This window comes from Oncorhynchus mykiss, chromosome 17 (genome assembly GCF_013265735.2).
Source record: "Oncorhynchus mykiss isolate Arlee chromosome 17, USDA_OmykA_1.1, whole genome shotgun sequence".
Lineage (NCBI taxonomy): Eukaryota > Metazoa > Chordata > Actinopteri > Salmoniformes > Salmonidae > Oncorhynchus > Oncorhynchus mykiss.
Window position 1 is genome coordinate 94,889,336 of NC_048581.1, and position 21,942 is coordinate 94,911,277.

General features: G+C 42.4%; 1 protein-coding gene across 1 annotated transcript in view; it reads right to left on the reverse strand.

Annotated features, from left to right (window-relative positions):
• The window catches only part of phf2 (PHD finger protein 2), a 134,794-nt gene that overhangs the window by 27,891 nt on the left and 84,961 nt on the right, over positions 1–21,942 (reverse strand). The window contains exons 12-16 of the mRNA XM_036951005.1: positions 19,916–20,272; positions 19,063–19,173; positions 9,104–9,222; positions 4,783–4,946; positions 3,599–3,666 (exon numbers count right to left, since the gene is read on the reverse strand). Of these exons, the coding sequence (XP_036806900.1) occupies positions 3,599–3,666; positions 4,783–4,946; positions 9,104–9,222; positions 19,063–19,173; positions 19,916–20,272 (819 nt within the window). The remainder of the gene's footprint in view (positions 1–3,598; positions 3,667–4,782; positions 4,947–9,103; positions 9,223–19,062; positions 19,174–19,915; positions 20,273–21,942) is intronic.

The following is a 21,942-nucleotide window of genomic DNA, read 5'->3' on the forward strand; positions in this document are numbered from 1 at the left end:
CTATGAACCTGATATTAACACTATGAACCTGTTAACACTATGAACATGATAACACTATGGACCTGTTAACACTATGGACCTGTTAACACTATGGACCTGATATTAACACTATGGACCTGATATTAACACTATGAACCTGATATTAACACTATGAACCTGTTAACACTTTGAACCTGATATTAACACTATGATCATGATAACACTATGGACCTGATATTAACACTATGAACCTAATATTAACACCATGAACCTGTTAACACTATAAACCTGATATTAACACTATGAGCCTGATATTAACACTATGACCCTGATATTAACACTATGGACCTGATATTAACACTATGAACCTGTTAACACTATGGACCTGATATTAACACTATGGACCTGATATTAACACTATGAACCTGATATTAACACTATGAACCTGTTAACACTTTGAACCTGATATTAACACTATGATCATGATAACACTATGGACCTGATATTAACACTATGAACCTAATATTAACACCATGAACCTGTTAACACTATAAACCTGATATTAACACTATGAAACTGATAGTAACACTATGAACCTGTTAACACTATGAACCTGATATTAACACTATGAACCTGGTAACACTATGAACCTGTTATGAACACTATGAACCTGATATTAACAATATGAACCTGATATTAACACTATGAACCTGTTATGAACACTATGAACCTGATATTAACACTATGAACCTTATATTAACACTATGGACCTGGTATTAAACTATGAACATGATAACACTATGGACCTAATATTAACACTATGGACCTGATATTAACACAATGAACCTGTTAACACTATGAACCTGATATTAACACTATGAACCTGGTAACACTATGAACCTGTTATGAACACTATGAACCTGATATTAACACTATGAACCTGATATTAACACTATGAACCTGTTATGAACACTATGAACCTGATATTAACACTATGAACCTGTTATGAACACTATGAACCTGATATTAACAAAAAAATATATTTTACCTCAGTTAAGAACAAATTCTTATTTTCAATGACGGCCTAGGAACAGTGGGTTAACTGCCTGTTCAGGGGCAGAACGACAGATTTGTACCTTGTCAGCTCGGGGGTTTGAACTTGCAACCTTCTGGTTACTAGTCCAACACTCTAACCACTAGGCTACCCTGCCGCCCCTATGAACCTATTATGAACACTATGAACCTGATAACACTATCCTGCTGACCTGAACTGAACCGTACTGTGCTGGCTCGGATAGTTTCCTTTCACATCGTCTTTTCCAGCACAGTTCCAGACACTATGGTGGATGTGTAACCAGGCCAGTCCAGCACTGCTCTGCTCAGCTCAGTAGTGGTAGATGGCGCTGACAGACATGGCAGCTCTGCTTCTAGCTCCTAAGCAATTTTGCAGTATTTCGTTTTTTTGTGTTATTACATACAGCCGGAAATAACTTTTGGATTTGAGTGCGACGAAAACTCACCATTACGAGCAGGAATATGACATTCCAAATTGGATAATTAGTTCTTACCCCCCAGTGCAATTGAACTTATCCCAGAGGCTGTTCCAAGACGCTGCCGGCAGAGAAGAGGTATTCAGAGTGGACCTCTAGTCCGACTCAGGAGGCATGCACAATATCCACCCCTTCCAACTCTGGACAATAACGTAGACGAGCTCAGGGCGAGGATCTCCTTCCAGAGAGACATCAGGGATTGTAACATACTCTGTTTCACGGAGTCATGGCTCTCTCTGGATGTACTGTCTCCGTCCATACAGCCAGCTGGGTTCTCAGGACATCACACAGACAGGAATAAAGAACTCTCCAGAAAGAAGAAAGGGTCGTGGTCAGGTAGGGTGGAGGTGATATGGTCCTTGACTACTCTCTCAAAGCACTTCATGATGACGGAAGTGAGTGCTACGGGGCGGTAGTCGTTTAGCTCAGTTACCTTAGCTTTCTTGGGAACAGGAACAATGGTGGCCCTCTTGAAGCATGTGGGAACAGCAGACTGGGATAGGGATTGATTGAATATGTCCGTAAACACACCAGCCAGCTGGTCTGCGCATGCTTTGAGGGTGCGGCTGGGGCTGCCGTCTGGGCCTGCAGCCTTGCGAGGGTTAACACGTTTAAATGTTTTACTCACCTCGGCTGCAGTGAAGGAGAGTCCGCATGTTTTGGTTGCGGGCCGTGTCAGTGGCACTGTATTGTCCTCAAAGCGGGCAAAAAAGTTATTTAGTCTGCCTGGGAGCAGGACATCCTGGTCCGTGACTGGGCTGGTTTTCCGTGATTGACTGTAGACCCTGCCACATACCTCTTGTGTCTGAGCCGTTGAATTGAGATTCTACTTTGTCTCTATACTGACGCTTAGCTTGTTTGATTGTCTTGCGGAGGGAATAGCTACACTGTTTGTATTCGGTCATGTTTCCGGTCACCTTGCCCTGGTTAAAAGCAGTGGTTCGCGCTTTCAGTTTTACGCGAATGCTGCCATCAATCCACAATTTCTGGTTTGGGAATGTTTTAATCGTTGCTATGGGAACGACATCTTCAACGCACGTTCTAATGAACTCGCTCACCGAATCAGCGTATTCGTCAATGTTGTTGTTTGACGCAATACGAAACATATCCCAGTCCACGTGATTGAAGCAGTCTTGGAGTGTGGAATCAGATTGGTCGGACCAGCGTTGAACAGACCTCAGCGCGGGAGCTTCTTGTTTTAGTTTCTGTCTGTAGGCAGGGAGCAACAAAATTGAGTCGTGGTCAGCTTTTCCGAAAGGAGAGCGGAGCAACGCTGGTCCGACCAATCTGATTCCACACTCCAAGACTGCTTCCATCACGTGGACTGGGACATGTTTCGTATTGCGTCAAACAACAACATTGACGAATACGCTGATTCGGTGAGCGAGTTCATTAGAACGTGCGTTGAAGATGTCATTCCCATAGCAACGATTAAAACATTCCCAAACCAGAAACTGTGGATTGATGGCAGCATTCGCGTAAAACTGAAAGCACGAACCACTGCTTTTAACCAGGGCAAGGTGACCGGAAACATGACCGAATATATATGCGTTGCGGAAGTTAGAATAGCAGTGATCCAAGGTTTTGCCAGCCCTGGTTAGGGAGTCTTGTTTTCAGATTAGCCTTGTTAAAATCCCCAGCTACAATGAATGCAGCCTCAGGATATGTGGATTCCAGTTTGCAAAGAGTCAAATAAAGTTTGTTCAGAGCCATCGATGTGTCTGCTTGGGGGGGAATATATACGGCTGTGATTATAATCGAAGATAATTCCCTTGGTAGATAATGCGGTCGATGCATTGCATTGCTCGTCTTAATATGTATATATTTCTTAATTCCATTATTTTACTTTTAGCTGTGTGTATTGTTGTGAATTGTTAGGTATTACTGCATTTTGCTACACATGCAATAACATCTGCTAAATATGTGTATGTGACCAATAACATTTGATTTGATTTGATTTAGTGTGAAAAGGGTCTGAGTGAACAGAATGTTAGACATTCTATTACTGGTCTTTACTTGGAGTATAGAAGGATATTATTGGTCATACCTTGGGGGAGGAGCTTACATACCTTGACATCAGAGGGGATAAGCTTTGGCTTCTTGGATGGCTGGATTGCTTCTTTGATGTTTGACAGGACTGGCAGGGAGAGAAGAGAGAGTCAATCAACAACTATCCAATCACAAGAGAGTGTCTAATCAACAACTTGCCAATCAGAAGACAGGACTACTCTTTCACAAGCTCAATAAACCTAAGGTGAACTTTAATAGATTTATTTACTGCAGTATTGTGACAAAGAAATATATACAGTGCCTTTGGAAAGTATTCAGACCCCTTGACTTTTTCCACATTTTGTTATGTTACAGCCTTATTCTGAAATGGATTAAACTGTTTTCTAATTTAAATGAGAACTGAAATATCAACATTTACATAAATATTCAGACCCTTTACTCAGTACTTTGTTGAAGCACCTTTGGCAGTGATTACAGCCTTGAGTCTTCTTGGGTATGACCATACAAGCTTGGCACACCTGTATTTGGGGAGTTTCTCCCTTTCCTTTGTGGAGATCCTCTCAAGCTCTGTCAGGTTGGATGGGGAGCGTCGCTGCAAAGTTATTTTCAAGTCTCTCCAGAGATGTTAGATCGGGTTCAAGTCCAGACTCTGGCTGGGCCACTCAAGGACCAAGGACATTCAGAGACTTGTCCCGAAGCCACCCCTGTGTTGTCTTGGCTGTGTGAAGGAGGATCAATGGAAACAGGATGCACCTGAGCTCAATTTTGAGTCTCATAGCAAAAGCTCTGAATACTTATGTAAATAAGGTATTTCTGTTTTCGCTTTGTCATTATGGGGTATTGTGTGTAGATTGCTGAGGATTTGTGGAATGTGGAAAAAGTATGTAATACAAAGCTAGAAACTGTGATATAGCTTTTCTTGGCTGAAGTATGTAGTGGTGTGATATAATCTTTTGCCAATTTATAAATTAGCATAACTTGGCGCATTTTAGCTGCCCAATCGTAGTAAATTCTACCTGAAGGAAGTATTGACTTTCAAATAGAAAGTAGATATTCTCTAGGACTAGATTGACCAGGGACAGGTGATAAACAATAGGGGGTAGTGTGTCACCAAGTTCTGAGGTAATGTTCCAGGGCACTCAGGTAAACAATTGCCAACATTCGCAGTATTTGGAGCCACTGAGCTGCCAATTGTGGGGCATTTTACCTGACGGTAATATTTACTTTCAAACAGAAAACTCACAGGATAAGTCTCTCTTTTTCCTCCTGATGGGGAACTCATCAATCTTCAGCTCTCCTTCGTCTGACACATACTCATACTCGTCTCTCACCGGCTTGGCCTTGTCCTCTTTTAGGTTTTGTAACGAGCTGAACACACTGGAGTTAGTCTGGGGCTTCAGCTTAGAACTGAGAGAGAGAGAAACATACACAGAATAACCCTTTACACTGGTGGGAACTTGGACATTTCCTGCCAGAATAAATATGAAAAGCATAACCATGGAAGCAATTAAAAGGGAACAGTTTCAAGATAATGGGAAAATGATTAGACCAAAGTTGAGGACACAACTATTCAATGGCCCAAGACTGAATACAAAATATTACACTGTGGATTTTATGTGCATTTTACATTTACTGTACTTTTCTCCACATTCGTTTATAACGAAATCTGAAAATACTCTGGATACATCATAAGAATATTCCTGGAAAATGTGGAGAAGGTGCAACATAAGACAAGAAAATGACAAGGGTTTGAGTGAGCAGACAGGCGCACTAGTGTCTACAATTGGAAACATACTTTACGACACAGAGCAGTCTCCTACTAGAAAATGCATTATGAATGAAGATTCTCCGACTAGAAGGTTCTTTATGACTCAGAGAACAGTCTCCTACTAGAATGTGCTTTATGACTCAGAGAACAGTCTCCAACTAGAAGGTGCTTTATGACTCAGGGAACAGTCTCCTACTAGAAGGTGCTTTATGACTCAGAGAACAGTCTCCTACTAGAAGGTGCTTAATGACTCAGAGAACAGTCTCCTACTAGAAGGGGCTTTATGACTCAGAGAACAGTCTCCTACTAGAAGGTGCTTTATGACTCAGAGAAGAGTCTCTAACTAGAAGATGCTTTATGACTCAGGGAACAGTCTCCTACTAGAAGGTGCTTTATGACTCAGAGAACAGTCTCCTACTAGAAGGGGCTTTATGACTCAGAGAACAGTCTCCTACTAGAAGGTGCTTTATGACTCAGAGAAGAGTCTCTAACTAGAAGATGCTTTATGACTCAGAGAACAGTCTCCTACTAGAAGGTGCTTAATGACTCAGAGAAGAGTCTCCTACTAGAAGGTGCTCTATGACTCAGAGAACAGTCTCCTACTAGAAGGTGCTTTATGACTCAGAGAAGAGTCTCCTACTAGAAGGTGCTTTATGAATCAGAAGGGTCTCAAACTAGAAGGTGCTTTATGACTCCTTCAACAAGGTGCTTTATGATTTACAGCAGTCTTCAACTAGAAGGTGATTTATGACTTAAAGCAGTCTCTAGTAGATGATGCTTTATGACTCAGAGAAGAGTCTTCAACTAGAAGGTGCTTTATGAATCAGACAAGTCTCCTACTAGAAGATGCGTTATGACTCAGAGAAGTCGCCAACTAGAAGGTGCTTTATGAATCAGAGCAGTCTCCTACTAGAAGTTGCTTTATGACTCAGAGCAGACTCCAACCAGAAGGTTCTTTACGACTCAGAGCAGTCTCCTACTAGAAGATGCTTTATGACTCAGAGCAGTCTCCAACCAGAAGGTTCTTTACGACTCAGAGCAGTCTCCTACTAGAAGATGCTTTATGACTCAGAGCAGTCTCCTACTAGAAGATGCTTTATGAATCAGAAGAGTCTCCAACTAGAAGGTTCTTTATGACTCAGAAAAGGGTCTCAAACTAGAAGGTGCTTTATGAATCATGAGAAGTGTCTCCAACTAGAAGGTGCTTTATGACTCAGAGCAGTCTCCAACTAGAAGGTGCTTTATGACTCCTTAAACAGAAAGGTGATTTATGACTCAGAGAAGAGTCTCCAACTAAAAGGTTCTTATGAATCAGAGAAGAAGAGACTCCAACTAGTAGGTGCTTTATGATTCAGAGAAGAGACTCCAACCAGAAGGTTCTTTATGACTCAGAGAAGAGTCTTCATCTAGAGGATGCTTTATGACTCAGAGAAGGTTTTCCAACTAGAATTGCGTAATTAGTCAGAAGAGTCTCCAACTAGAAGGGGCTTCATGACTCAGAGAAGAGTCTCCAACTAAAAGGTGCTTCATGAATTAGAAGAGTCTCCAACTAGAAGGTGCATTTTGACTCAGAGAAGGTTCTCCATCTAGAAGGTGCTTTATGACTCAGAGAAGAATCTCCAACTAGAAGGTTCTTTATGACTCAGATAAGTCTTGATCTAGAAGATGATTTATGACTCAGAAGAGTCTCCAACTAGAAGGTTCTTAATGACTCAGAAGAGTCTCCAACTAGAAGGTTCTTTATGACTCAGAGAAGAGTCTCCAACTAGAAGGTGCTTTATGACTCTTAAACAAAAAGGTGATTTATGACTCAGAACAGTCTACAATTAGGAGGTGCTTTATGACTTAGAACAGTCTCAAACTAGTAGACGCTTTATGAATCATGAGAAGAGTCTCCAACTAGAAGGTTCTTTATGACTCAGAGAAGAGTCTCCAACTAGAAGGTGCTTTGTGACTCCTTAAACAAAAAGGTGATTTATGACTCAGAGAACAGTCACCATCTAGAAGGTGATTTATGACTCAGAGAACAGTCTCCAACTAGAAGATGCTTTATGACTCAGAGCAGTCTCCATCAAGAAGGTGCTTAATGACTCCTTAAACAAAAAGGTGATTTATGACTCAGAGAACAGTCACCAACTAGAAGGTCCTTTATGACTCAGAATATAGTCTTCAATAAGAAGGTGCTTTATGACTTAAAGAAGTCTCCCACTAGAAGATGTTTTATGACTCACGAAGAGTCTACAACTAGAAGGTGCTTCATGACTCAGAGAAGAGTCTACAACTAGAAGATGCTTTATGACTAAGAGCAGTCTCCTACTAGAAGATGCTTTATGAATCAGAGCAGTCTCCTACTAGAAGGTGCTTTATGACTCAGAGAAGTGTCTTAACTAGAAGGTGCTTCATGAATTAGAAGAGTCTCCAACTAGAAGGTGCTTCATGACTCAGAGAAGAGTCTCCAACTAGAAGGTGTTGAAAGACTCAGGAAATAGACTCCAACTAGAAGGTCCTTTATGACTCAGAAAATAGTCTTCAATAAGAATGTGCTTTATGACTCAGAGAGTCTCCAACTAGAAGGTGCTTCATGACTCAGAGAAGAGTCTCCAACTAGAAGGTGTTGAAAGACTCAGGAAATAGACTCCAACTAGAAGGTCCTTTATGACTCAGAAAATAGTCTTCAATAAGAATGTGCTTTATGACTCAGAGAGTCACCAACTAGAAGGTGCTTTATGACTCAGAAAATAGTCTTCAATAAGAAGGTGCTTTATGACTGAAAGAAGTCTCCCACTAGAAGATGTTTTATGACTAACGAAGAGTCTACAACTAGAAGATGCTTTATGACTAAGAGCAGTCTCCTACTAGAAGATGCTTTATGAATCAGAGCAGTCTCCTACTAGAAGGTGCTTTATGACTCAGAGAAGTGTCTTAACTAGAAGGTGCTTCATGAATTAGAAGAGTCTCCAACTAGAAGGTGCTTCATGACTCAGAGAAGAGTCTCCAACTAGAAGGTGTTGAAAGACTCAGGAAATAGACTCCAACTAGAAGGTCCTTTATGACTCAGAAAATAGTCTTCAATAAGAATGTGCTTTATGACTCAGAGAGTCTCCAACTAGAAGGTGCTTCATGACTCAGAGAAGAGTCTCCAACTAGAAGGTGTTGAAAGACTCAGGAAATAGACTCCAACTAGAAGGTCCTTTATGACTCAGAAAATAGTCTTCAATAAGAATGTGCTTTATGACTCAGAGAGTCACCAACTAGAAGGTGCTTTATGACTCAGAAAATAGTCTTCAATAAGAAGGTGCTTTATGACTGAAAGAAGTCTCCCACTAGAAGATGTTTTATGACTAACGAAGAGTCTACAACTAGAAGATGTTTTATGACTAACGAAGAGTCTACAACTAGAAGATGTTTTATGACTAACGAAGAGTCTCCAACTAGAAGGTGCTTTATGAATCATGAGAAGAGTCTCCAACTAGAAGGTTATTTATGACTCAGAGAAGAGTCTCACTGTGTTTATTAAGCTCTGATGTCATATATAGCATGTTACTATAACTCCACTGTGTTTATAATCTGCCATTTTGAGTAAAACACTTTACAGGATTGTAAGGATGTGAATTCACATTAACAATGGATAGGTCTCACTCTATCCAAGGACAGATGCATCTCTCACACACACACACACACACACACACACACACACACACACACACACACACACACACACACACACACACACACACACACACACACACACACACACACAGGTGAGAACCACATTGCTCCAGTATACGGTGCTTACCCTAGTAACTTCTTGTGTGTCATTGAAAAGGCAAACTTGTCTTTGTTGCCCGACAGTGGCGTTCTCTCAAACTTGTGCACTTCAGTTTCCATCTTCAATAAGGAATCTGGTTTACTGTTCTGTAATGGACATGAACAACAAAGATCACTTTATGTCATACACTGGCAGAAGGACAACAAGGTGTAGAACAATGTGTAGAACAGGGTGTAGAACAGGGTGTAGAACAATTTAACAGGACCATACAATTAAAGCATTACAACATTTCCTGTTAGAATATTTGAGGCCTGCTAAAATAATATACCGAATACTCAAATCAGCAAAAAGGTTAATCAAATCAGAGTAAACGGAATCAAATCTGAATGATTGGAATATTTGGGGTCAGCCCCAGTGTTGATCCTGGTTAGGCTGATGAAGATGATCTACTCTGAGATGACCCTGATGAGATGACCCTGATGGAGTTGACCCTGATGGAGGTGACCCTGATGAGATGACCCTGATGAGATGACCCTGATGAGGTGACCCTAATGAGATAACCCTGATTATATGACCCTGATGAGATGACCTTCCCTGATGAGATAACCTTGATGAGATGACCCCGATGAGTATCGATCTACTCTGCGATGACCTTGGTATATATGTTTTCTGGTCTGTGATGACCTTAGCATACACTGAGTGTGCTAAACATTAGGAACACCTGCTCTTTCCATGACAGACCGACCAGGTGAATGCAGGTGAAATCTATGATTCCTTATTGATGTCACCTGTTCAATCCACTTCAATCAGTGTAGTGCGTATGTGTGTGCCATTCAGAGGGAGAATGGGCAAGACAATATTTAAGTGCCTTTGAACAGGTTATGCTAGTAGGTGTCAGGTGCATCGGTTTGTGTCAAGAACTGCTGTTAAACTTTTTGAAGCTATGTTACAAAAAAATAGTTATATATACATTCCAGAACACCATGTGAACGATCCTTGGCATCGTGCTCTATGTTTTGGAAGAGAGCCATAGAAGTAAACACAATAAAGAAGAATTCTAAAACATCTTTAAAAGGACCACAAAAAGTAATAGCACTAATAATTACAGGAGTTTACTTCAGAGTCATTAAATTAAGGGAATTATGCCACATTATATCAGGCAACGTACAATCTGATGGGAGTCCACTTGACAAAAAAGTATCCATCTTTAGTTGCAACCTGGGTGTCATATTCTCCATTACATACACATGTTTCAGTCCCTGAGTCCAGTGAATTAGTTGGAAGCTGTGGTGTGTGCCAATTGACAGTAAACATTTTCTGTGCGATCACTAACAGTACCCTTAACATGCATATTTATTTTTCACCTTCCAGGTTACACGTTATTACCCTCAATAAAATGAGCATTGGTTCCAGTGGTAACTCAATGTCTAGGATTGTCTTACAGAACCCCTGTCACTTTATCCCAGAAGAAATATGTGTGGTCTCCTATTGGTCAACCACCCCTCCAACATAGTGCTCAAGCTTTTGGAGCAAATTTCAATATCAAGAAAGTTGTTCTAAAGTATGAAATCTTCCCTTTCCAGGCAAACTCCCTACACACTGGGCTGATAGTGCATTTGTGACTACTTTCACATATTCTCTCCAATGATTAATCTTCTATCACCACATTCATTTCTAGATCCCATTTTCCTTTAACATCCTGCGTGTGTTCAGATGTGGTCATCTCTATCCTTTTAGATAACTTGTAGATAACCACCTATTTTTGGATGTTATTTCACCTTACTGTAGAAGGACCACCAGAGGGCAGGCTGGGCTCATGGATGGCAGCCCAACAAGGTAACCAAAGGCAATTAAGCACAGCTGACGGTACTAATGACATATTCTCTTTCCCCTACAAAAGAGAGTATGGAACCAGCAGATAGGGGGGAAAGCTATCTCTGGAAGATGGCCACCAAGAGAGGGGAGCGATCGATGAAGAAGGATTAAGACGGTGACAAACCCGTGACTTTTGTTGTAGTTTAAAGATAATCGTATTGTGTTCCTGTTTCATCTAGAGAAGATGTATGTTTTTCCTTGGGAGATTTTCATTGATTATGTTGGAGTGTTTGTATTGACCAAATTCCCTCAATAGAGAACTGTGTTCAATCCAAGAAAACCTTCTCCTGACTCGTTTATTCCACCTTTCCGCTTTAGAGTGACGCAAAATTACTTGGTCCGCTCACATTGGTGTAGAATGCGGGCATTAGGTGGATAAGTGAGTAAATCAAAATTCTTCCAGTAGACACAGAGGAACCATTCAAGAACGATGGACAACGCCCTACTACAACAGTTTATCACGGCACAGCAGACAACGATAGAACTCCTGCAACAACAGCTGAGCCGACGAGAAGAAACCTAGAGTTAAGCCAAGCGCAGCTGCTCACGCCATCTTACCTCGTCTCTCCAAGGAGGATGATAGAGGCCTTCCTCATGACCTTCGAAAGGACGGCCACCTTGGAAGAGTGGCTGCCCACAGAATGGGCGAGCGCATTAGCCCCTCTTTTGACCGGGGTGGCCAAGGAAGCCTATTTTGACCTGGATTCCCGCAAAGCTGCGGACGATGGGCGACTAAAAAACGAGATTCTGTCCCGGTGCCAGCTGACTGCCAGAGATAGAGCCGTAAAGTTCCATCAATGGACCTATACGGCTGACCAACCCGTGCGTGCCCAGATCTTCGCACTACTACGACTGACGAAACAGTGGCTAGAACCTGGAAAGGGAGTAGGACATGTGATAGAGACTCTCGTAGTGGACAAGATATTGAGGGAATTACCCAGTGACTTAAAGGGTTGTGGGGCAAGCCAACCCGTTGTCAGCCGACGACATAGCCCAGGCGGTGGAAACATATCGGTCTACAGGGGAGTTGTTAAAAAGTGACAAGGAGGAACAGAAGGATTCTCAATCCCGTACCACAGCTCACCCCGGCGCGTCCTCACCAAAACGTCCAATCACCCTCGAGGTGGGAGGAGTCAGCCACCACACAGCAGGGTCGGTGTTATAAATGTCAGTCTCCCGACCATTATGCCCCACAATGTCCTAGCAAGGACGAGTCCCATGGTCACGAGTCCATGATCCATCACTGCCCATCCCCACACACCCCGGTTCGAGAGGGCAGGATCAACACTGTTGGTTAGCAGAGATAGCCCCAGAGATTCCGGTTCGAGTCGAAGGACAAGATGTGGTAGCCATTCTCGACTCGGGAAGTATGGTTACGTTAGTAGAGGAACGGATGGTGACCTCCGCAACAAATCAAATCAAAATCAAATCAGACAAAGTAGCCGTATCCTGTATCCATGGAGACACCCACTATTACCCCACCGTGAATCTGTCTATTCTCACTCCGAAAGGAAGGTGTACAGGGAAAGTACCCAAGGGAAGACACCTGCGAAGGGTTATACACGACGCAGGAAGGAACGAGCAACAAGGCGCTAAGGGATATATTTGAAGTTCCATCCGAGGAGGGAACCTGGAAGGGATTCTCCTCGGTGACCCCTGGCGGGGATGGGGAACAACCTCCACACCCCTCTACCGAGGTCTACCTGCCCAAGGAATTAAAGGGACAGTTCGGCACCTCGCAGCATAGAGATCCAGACCTAAAGGAGGCCATGAGGAAGTTGAAGGTGATCGACGAGAGGAACGTCGATGGATCAGGTGAGCTCCCTCTTCCTTACTATGCAATCAGGCGGGGTCTCTTATATTGGGTCATGTAACAAAGGGGGGGAAACCAGGAATTACTAATGGTGCCTACACCATACAGGGATACAGTCCTACAGTTAGCCTATTCCCACGTCCTAGGAGGACACCTGGCACGGGACAAGACTATCGACAGAATCATGCAGAGATTCTATTGGCCCAGTGTCACCCGGGATGTGGCCAGGTATTGTAGGACGTGTGATCAACGTCAGCGTACAGCTCCACGGCCACACCTGCGTAACCCTTTGATTCCTCTACCCATCATAGAGACCCCCTTTGAATGCATAGCTATGGACCTCGTGGGAACCCTCCCAAACTCCGCCAGAGGACACGCGTCATCCTAGTGGCCGTAGATTACGCTACCAAGTTCCCAGAGGTCATACCCCTGCGTAACATGTCGTCAAAGGGAATTGCCAAGGAATTGTTCATGATGTTGTCTCGGGTGGGCCTTCCCAAGACGATCTTAACCGATCAGGAAACCCCGTTCATGTCCCGGTTGATGAAGGACTTGTGTCGGTTATATCAGGTTCAACAGATGCGTACAAGCATATTCCACCCTCAAACAGACGGGTTGTGTGAACACTTGAACAAAACGATTAAAAGCATGTTGAGAAGAGTGGTGTCCCGAGACGGGAAAAACTGGGACATGCTTTTCCCACACTTAATGTTTGCCCTGCGAGAAGTACCCCAGGCATCCACTGGATTCTCTCCGTTTCAATTGTTCTATGGCAGACCCTGTCGAGGGATCCTCGACTTAGCCAAGAAGACCTGGAAGACCCAACCATGCCCCTTTCGATCCACAATAGAACATGTTACCCTGATGAGAGACCGCCTGTCAGCAGTGTGGCCAATAGTAAAATAGCATATGGCGAAGGAACAAAGGACCCAAGGCCGGGCCTATGATAAGTCTGCGACACCCGTGAGTTCACCGTGGGAGAGAAAGTGATGGTGCTCGTGCCCACGGCCGAACACCGCTTGCTGGCACAGTGGAGGGGCCCCTACGAGGTAATGAAAAGGGTCTCACCGGTCAATTACCTCAAGCAACCTGACAGGAGGAAGAAAATCCAACTCTATCACATAAACCTGTTGAAGACGTACCATGGAAGAGAGGAGGTGGCTTTGATGGCCCTGGAGGGCAAAGGAAAAGAGGAGGCTCTACCACAGGTGCGCCGGGGCCAAACTCTCCTACCGTGGCAGTCAAGACAGCTAGACAAGCTGATTATGAATTTCGGTCGGGTATTCCCTCCATTCCCAGGACAAACAGATCCCGGCCCTCGGTTATCTCCGGTACTACCTACTGGGTCGGCGGTTGCATTAGTTACTGACCATGCGCACCTCACGTGGATGGCTGGTAAGAGAAACAATAACAGAATAGCCAGATGTTTTCTGGCTTTACAACCGTTCTCTTTCCATGTCATCCACAGAGCCGGATCGAAGAACGGGAATGCAGACGGGCTGTCCCGACGCGACCAAGACTGCGCGTCTGGCGCCCGACCCTCTGGTTCGGTCCTGAGGGGGGAGGTATGTGGAAGGACCACCAGAGGGCAGGCTGGGCTCACGGATAGCAGCCCAACAAGGCATGTGAGACAAGATAACCAGAGGCAATTAAGCACGGCTGACGGTACTAATGACATATTCTCTTTCCCCTATAAGAGAGAGAATGGAACCAGCAGATAGGGGGGAAAGCTATCTCTGGAGGATGGCCACCAAGAGAGGGGAGCTATCGATGAAGAAGGATTAAGACGGTGACAAACCCGTGACTTTTGTTGTAGTTTAAAGATAATCGTATTGTGTTCCTGTTTCATCTGTAGAAGATGTATGTTTTTCCTTGGGAGATATTCATTGATTATGTTGGAGTGTTTGTATTGACCAAATTCCCTCAATAGAGAACTGTGTTCAATCAAGAAAACCTTCTCCTGACTCGTTTATTCCTTTTTCTGCCCATCTTCTAAAGCCTCTGTCCATTATGGATGGCTTAAGGTCGGCATCGCTAGTCATTTTCATGGCCCTTGAGAGCGAAGTTGGCATTTCCTGTTTTTCTTACTGCTGTCCATACCTTCAGAGTATATCTTATCCATTCATTCTTCCATCTAACTTTCTTCCAATGCAATTGGCCTAAAAGGAAGCAGTATATTTCTGGACATGAACGTTGCTCAATTTGTATAGACCCAAAATCTTGTTTAATCCAAGCCACCAAAGCTTAATTGCTTGGCCCAAAAGTATATATTTTAATTGGGTAAGCCCAGGCCATCTTTAGCTTTGGGTAAAAATAGAACTTTGAGTCTCACTCTAGGTCTCTTGTTTAGCCACATGAATTTAGAAAGAAGCTTATCCAACATCTTCAATGTAGACACAGGGACTAGAATGGGTAATGCATGAAATAGAAAGAGCAATCTGGGTAATATAGTTGGGCAAAAAAGTATTTAGTCAGCCACCAATTGTGCAAGTTCTCCCACTTAAAAATATGAGAGGCCTGTAATTTTCATCATCACACTTCAAATATGACAGACAAAATGAAAAAAAAAAAAAAATCCAGAAAATCACGTAGGATTTTTTTAATGAATTTATTTGCAAATTATGGTGGAAAATAATATAGCATTCTTTGTCTCCCAAACACGACGAGTTGCGTTTTTACCAAAAAGTTCTATTTTGGTTTCATCTGACCATATGACATTCTCCCAATCTTCTTCTGGATCATCCAAATGCTCTCTAGCAAACTTCAGACGGGCCTGGACATGTACTGGCTTAAGCAGGGGGACACGTCTGGCACTGCAGGATTTGAGTCCCTGGCGGCGTAGTGTGTTACTGATGGTAGGCTTTGTTACTTTGGTCCCAGCTCTTTGCAGGTCATTCACTAGGTCCCCCCGTGTGGTTCTGGGATTTTTGCTCACCGTTCTTGTGCTCATTTTGACCCCACGGGGTGAGATCTTGCGTGGAGCCCCAGATCGAGGGAGATTATCAGTGGTCTTGTATGTCTTCCATTTCCTAATAATTGCTCCCACAGTTGATTTCTTCAAACCAAGCTGCTTACCTATTGCAGATGCAGTCTTCCCAGCCTGGTGCAGGTCTACAATTTTGTTTCTGGTGTGCTTTGACAGCTCTTTGGTCTTGGCCATAGTGGAGTTTGGAGTGTGACTGTTTGAGGTTGTGGACAGATGTATTTTATACTGATAACAAGTTCAAACAGGTGCTATTAATACAGGTAACGAGTGGAGGACAGAGGAGCCTCTTAAAGAAGAAGTTACAGGTCTGTGAGAGCCAGAAATCTTGCTTGTTTGTAGGTGACCAAATACTTATTTTCCACCATAATTTGCAAATAAATTCATTAAAAATCCTACAATGTGATTTTCTGGAGGAAAAAAAATCTCATTTTGTCTGTCATAGTAACCTGTTAAGTCTATCGGGGCGCTATTTCATTATTGGATAAAAAAAGTGCCCGTTTTAAGCGCAATATTTTGTCACGAAAAGATGCTCGACTATGCATATAATTGACAGCTTTGGAAAGAAAACAGTCTAACGTTTCCAAAAACTGCAAAGATATTACCTGTGAGTGCCACAGAACTCATTCTACAGGCGAAACCAAGATGAAACTTCAAACAGGAAATGAGCAGAATCTCTGAAGCTCTGTTTTCAAATGTCTCCTTATATGGCTGTGAATGCAGCAGGAACGAGCCTGCGCTTTCTGTCGTTTCTTCAAGATGTCTGCAGCATTGTGACGTATTTGTAGGCATATCATTGGAAGATTGGCCATAAGAGACTACATTTTCCACGGGTCCGCCCGGTGTCCTTTGTCTAAATTGGTGCGTAATTTTCAGTTGCGGTCATTTTCTCCTGGGATTCAGAACAGAAAGCACACTTCCACGAAGGATATATCATCGAAGAGATATGTGAAAAACACCTTGAGGATTGGTTCTAAACAACGTTTGCCATGTTTCAGTCGATATTATGGAGTTAATTTGGAAAAAAGTTTGGCGTATTGAGGACTAGATTTTCGTTTTTTTTTGGTAGCCAAACGTGACGCACCAAATGGAGCGATTTCTCCTAAACAAATAATCTTTCAGGAAAAACTGAACATTTGCTATCTAACAGAGTCTCCTCATTGAAAACATCTGAAGTTCTTCAAAGGTAAATGATTTTATTTGAATGCTTTTCTGGTTTTTGTGAAAATGTTGCCTGCTAAATGCTAACGCTAAATGCTACGCTAGCTAGCTACTGTTACACAAATGATTGTTTTCCTATGGTTGAGAAGCATATTTTGAAAATCTGAGATGACAGTGTTGTTAACAAAAGGCTAAGCTTGAGAGCTAGCATATTTATTTCATTTCATTTGCGATTTTCATGAATAGTTAACATTGCGTTATGGTAATGAGCTTGAGTCTGTATTCACAATCCCGGATCCGGGATGGGTAGATCAGAGAGGATCAGTCGTCCTGGTCCCTTTGCAGAAAAACAGCCCCAAAGCATGATGTTTCTACCCCCATGCATCACAGTAGGTATGGTGTTCTTTGCATGCAACTCAGCATTCTTTGTCCTCCAAACACGACGAGTTGAGTTTTTACCAAAAAGTTATATTTTGGTTTCATCTGACCATATGACATTCTCCCAATCTTCTTCCGGATCTAACTGAAACTGTTCTGTACCTAACTGAAACTGTTCTGTACTGTACCTTACCTAACTGAAACTGTTCTGTACTGTACCTTACCTAACTGAAACTGTTCTGTACTGTACCTTACCAAACTGAAACTGTTCTGTACCTTACCTAACTGAAACTGTTCTGTTCCTTACCTAACTGAAACTGTTCTGTACTGTACCTTACCAAACTGAAACTGTTCTGTACGTTACCTAACTTAAACTGTTCTGTACGTTACATAACTGAAACTGTTCTGTACGTTACCTAACTGAAACTGTTCTGTACTGTACCTTACCTAACTGAAACTGTTCTGTTCCTTAACTAACTGAAACTGTTCTGTACTGTACCTTGCCTAACTGAAACTGTTCTGTACATTACCTAACTGAAACTGTACCTTACCAAACTGAAACTGTTCTGTTCCTTACCTAACTGAAACTGTTCTGTACTGTACCTTACCTAACTGAAACTGTACTGTACCTTACCAAACTGAAACTGTTCTGTACGTTACCTAACTGAAACTGTTCTGTACGTTACCTAACTGAAACTGTTCTGTACTGTACCTTACCTAACTGAAACTGTACTGTACCTTACCAAACTGAAACTGTTCTGTACGTTACATAACTGAAACTGTTCTGTACGTTACCTAACTGAAACTGTTCTGTACTGTACCTTACCTAACTGAAACTGTTCTGTATGTTACCTAACTGAAACTGTTCTGTACTGTACCTTACCTAACTGAAACTGTTCTGTACTGTACCTTACCTAACTGAAACTGTTCTGTACCTTACCTAACTGAAACTGTTCTGTACTGTACCTTACCTAACTGAAACTGTTCTGTTCCTTACCTAACTGAAACTGTACTGTACCTTACCTAACTGAAACTGTTCTGTACCTTACCTAACTGAAACTGTTCTGTACTGTACCTTACCTAACTGAAACTGTTCTGTACGTTACCTAACTGAAACTGTTCTGTACTGTTCCTCACCTAACTGAAACTGTTCTGTACATTACCTAACTGAAACTGTTCTGTGCCTTGCCTAACTGAAACTGTTCTGTACTGTACCTTACCTAACTGAAACTGTTCTGTACGTTACCTAACTGAAACTGTTGCTTACCTAACTGAAACTGTTCTGTTCGTTACCTAACTGAAACTGTACTGTTCCTTACCTAACTGAAACTGTTCCTTACCTAACTGAAACTGTTCTGTACTGTACCTTACCAAACTGAAACTGTTCTCTACCTTACCTACCTGAAACTGTTCTGTACCTTACCAAACGGAAACTGTTCTGTACCTTACCTAACTGAAACTGTTCTGTACTGTACCTTTCCTAACTGAAACTGTTCTGTACTGTACCTTACTGAAACTGTTCTGTTCGTTACCTAACTGAAACTGTTCTGTACTGTACCTTACCTAACTGAAACTCTTCTGTACCTTACCTAACTGAAACTGTTCTGTACCTTACCAAACTGAAACTGTTCTGTACCTTACCTAACTGAAACGGTTCTGTACTGTACCTTACCTAACTGAAACTGTTATGTACTGTACCTTACCTAACTGAAACTGTCCTGTACCTAACTGAAACTGTTCTGTACCTTACCTAACTGAAACTGTTTTGCACTGTACCTTATATTTCCACTTGGCCTCCGCCTGTTTCTTGTTCTGTTCTCGGATCTCAATCTTCTCCAAATCGTTCTGCTTACAGGTCCCCGACATACTCAGGATGTTGTTAGCCACCTGGGGGAGCAGGGAGCAGCAGTTGGAGAAATGCCTGCACACCCTCCAAGAGGAGGGTTGACCACCCCTGATGTAGAGGTGTAGAGCACGACTGGTCCAGTCATGTTATTCATGGTCAAGGTTGCCTTGCCCCTCTTGGGCTGATCCATCTTGACCGACACGTAAATAATGGTTAAAGGGACATTTCTAAAAATGTTCAACTTCATCTCTAGCACCACCCCAACATCAACATACAGGGTTTTTATGTATTTGTACTATTTTCTACATTGTAGAAAGCAAAGCTGTCATCAATGCAAAGGGTGGCTATTTGAAGAATCTAAAATACATTTTGATTCGTTTAACAATTTTTTGGTTACAACATGATTCCATATGTGTTATTCCATAGTTTTGAGGTCTTCACTATTATTCTGCGATGTAGAAAAATAGTAAAAATAAAGAAAAACCCTTGAATGAGTAGATGTTATGAAACTTTTGACCGGTAGTGTATGTGAAAATGTTTTATAGTAAAAAATATAAAGAAAGATAAGTGTTTTTAAATTACATCATCGGACGAATACTAAACAATTACTAAAACAATTACTAGACATTTATCTTCTTTTCACTAGAAAACATAGAAACAGACTATATTTTCACATATGTTAATATTGGAGTGGTGCTGGAGATGATGAAGTTGAAAAATGTTTAAGTTTCCCTTTAAACAGGGTATTAGAAGTGAATAAGTTGTGGTTGTTATTGCTCTCACCTTGCCCCCCATCTTGCCCTTCTTGGGTTGGTCCATCTTGCTGAGGATGTCCTTGGCGTGAGACTCCAGAGCTGCCAGGCTGGAGGGCTTCGATGGAGGAGGAGGAGGAGGAGCAGGGACTTCCTTCTCTTTCTTTCCTTTCTTGTTCCCTCCCTCCTTCACTTTGGGGACCTTGGGAGGTTTGGGGGCCTTGGGCATCTTGGGCGGCTTGGGTGGCTTGGAGGCCTTCTTCCTAGCTGGTTTTTCCCGGAGGGGAGGGGAGGGAGAGGGGACGCTGGAGGGGGAAGCAGGGTCCTCAGGCTCTGATGGGGCAGCAGGGGGTTCCTCCACTGGACTCTTAATGGCTTTAGCCGCATTCTGAACAACATCAACACAATGACATGGTAATTTATCCAAAAATACTCACTTTTCTAATGTCACTCTGAACCATGACCACAGTCTGAGGTGTCACTCTGAACCATGACAACAGTCTGAGCTGTCACTCTGAACCATGACCACAGTCTGAGCTATCAAATCAAATGTATTTATATAGCGCTTCGTACATCAGCTGATATCTCAAAGTGCTGTACAGAAACCCAGCCTAAAACCCCAAACAGCAAGCAATGCAGGTGTAGAAGCATGAGCTATGAGTTCATAGGACAGTTAGTAACATAGTTCAGATAACCTAGTTCACTACAACACCCATGATGCAGTTGAAACAGTTGAAGTCGGAAATATATATACACCTTAGTCAAATACATTTAAACTCCGTTTTTCACAATTCCTGACATTTAATCCTAGTAAATATTCCCTGTTTTAGGTCAGTTAGGATCACTACTTTATTTGAAGAATGTGAAATGACAGAATAATAGTAGAGAGAATGATTTATTTCAGCTTTTATTTATTTCATCACATTCCCAGTGGGTCAGAAGTTTACATACACTCAATTAGTATTTGGTAGCATTGCTTTTACATTGTTTAACTTGGGTCAAATGTTTCAGGTAGCCTTCCACAAGCTTCCCACAATAAGTTGGGTGAATTCTGTCCCATTCCTCCGGACAGAGCTGGTGTAACTGAATCAGGTTTGTAAGGCCTCCTTGCTCGCACACGCTTTTTCAGTTCTGCCCACACATTTTCTATAGGATTGAGGTCAGGGCTTGTGATGGTCACTCCAATACCTTGACTTTGTTGTCCTTAAGCAATTTTGCCACAACTTTGGAAGTATGCTTGGGGTCATTGTCCATTTGGAAGACCCATTTGCGACCAAGCTTTAACTTCCTGACTGATTTCTTGAGATGTTGCTTCAATATAACCACATAATTTTCCGTCCTCATGATACCATCTATTTTGTGAAGTGCACCAGTCCCTCCTGCAGCAAAGCACCCCCACAACATGATGCTGCCACCCCCGTACTTCACGGTTGGGATGGTGTTCTTTGGCTAGCAAGACTCCCCCCTTTTCCTCCAAACATAACGATGGTCATTATGGCCAAACAGTTCTATTTTTGTTTCATCAGACCAGAGGACATTTCTCCAAAAAGTATGATCTTTGTCCCCATGTGCAGCTGCAAACCGTAGTCTGGCTTTTTATGGCGGTTTTGGAGCAGTGGCTTCTTTCAGGTTATGTCGATATAGGACTCGTTTTACTGTGGATATAGATACTTTTGTACCTGTTTCCTCCAGCATCTTCACAAGGTACTTTGCTGCTGTTCTGGGATTGATTTGCACTTTTCGCACCAAAGTACATTAGTCTCTAGGAGACAGAATGTGTCTCCTTCCTGAGAGGTATGACGGCTGCGTGGTCCCATGGTGTTTATACTTGCTACGTACTATTGTTTGTACAGATGAACGTAGTGCTTTCAGGCGTTTGGAAATTGCTCCCAAGGATGAACCAGACTTACGGAGATCTATAAAAAAAATTCTGAGGTCTTGGCAGATTTCTTTTGATTTTCCCATGATGTCAAGCAAAGAGGCACTGAGTTTGAAGGTAGTGCTTGAAATACATCCACAGGTACACCTCTAATTGACTCAAATTAAGACATCAGAAGC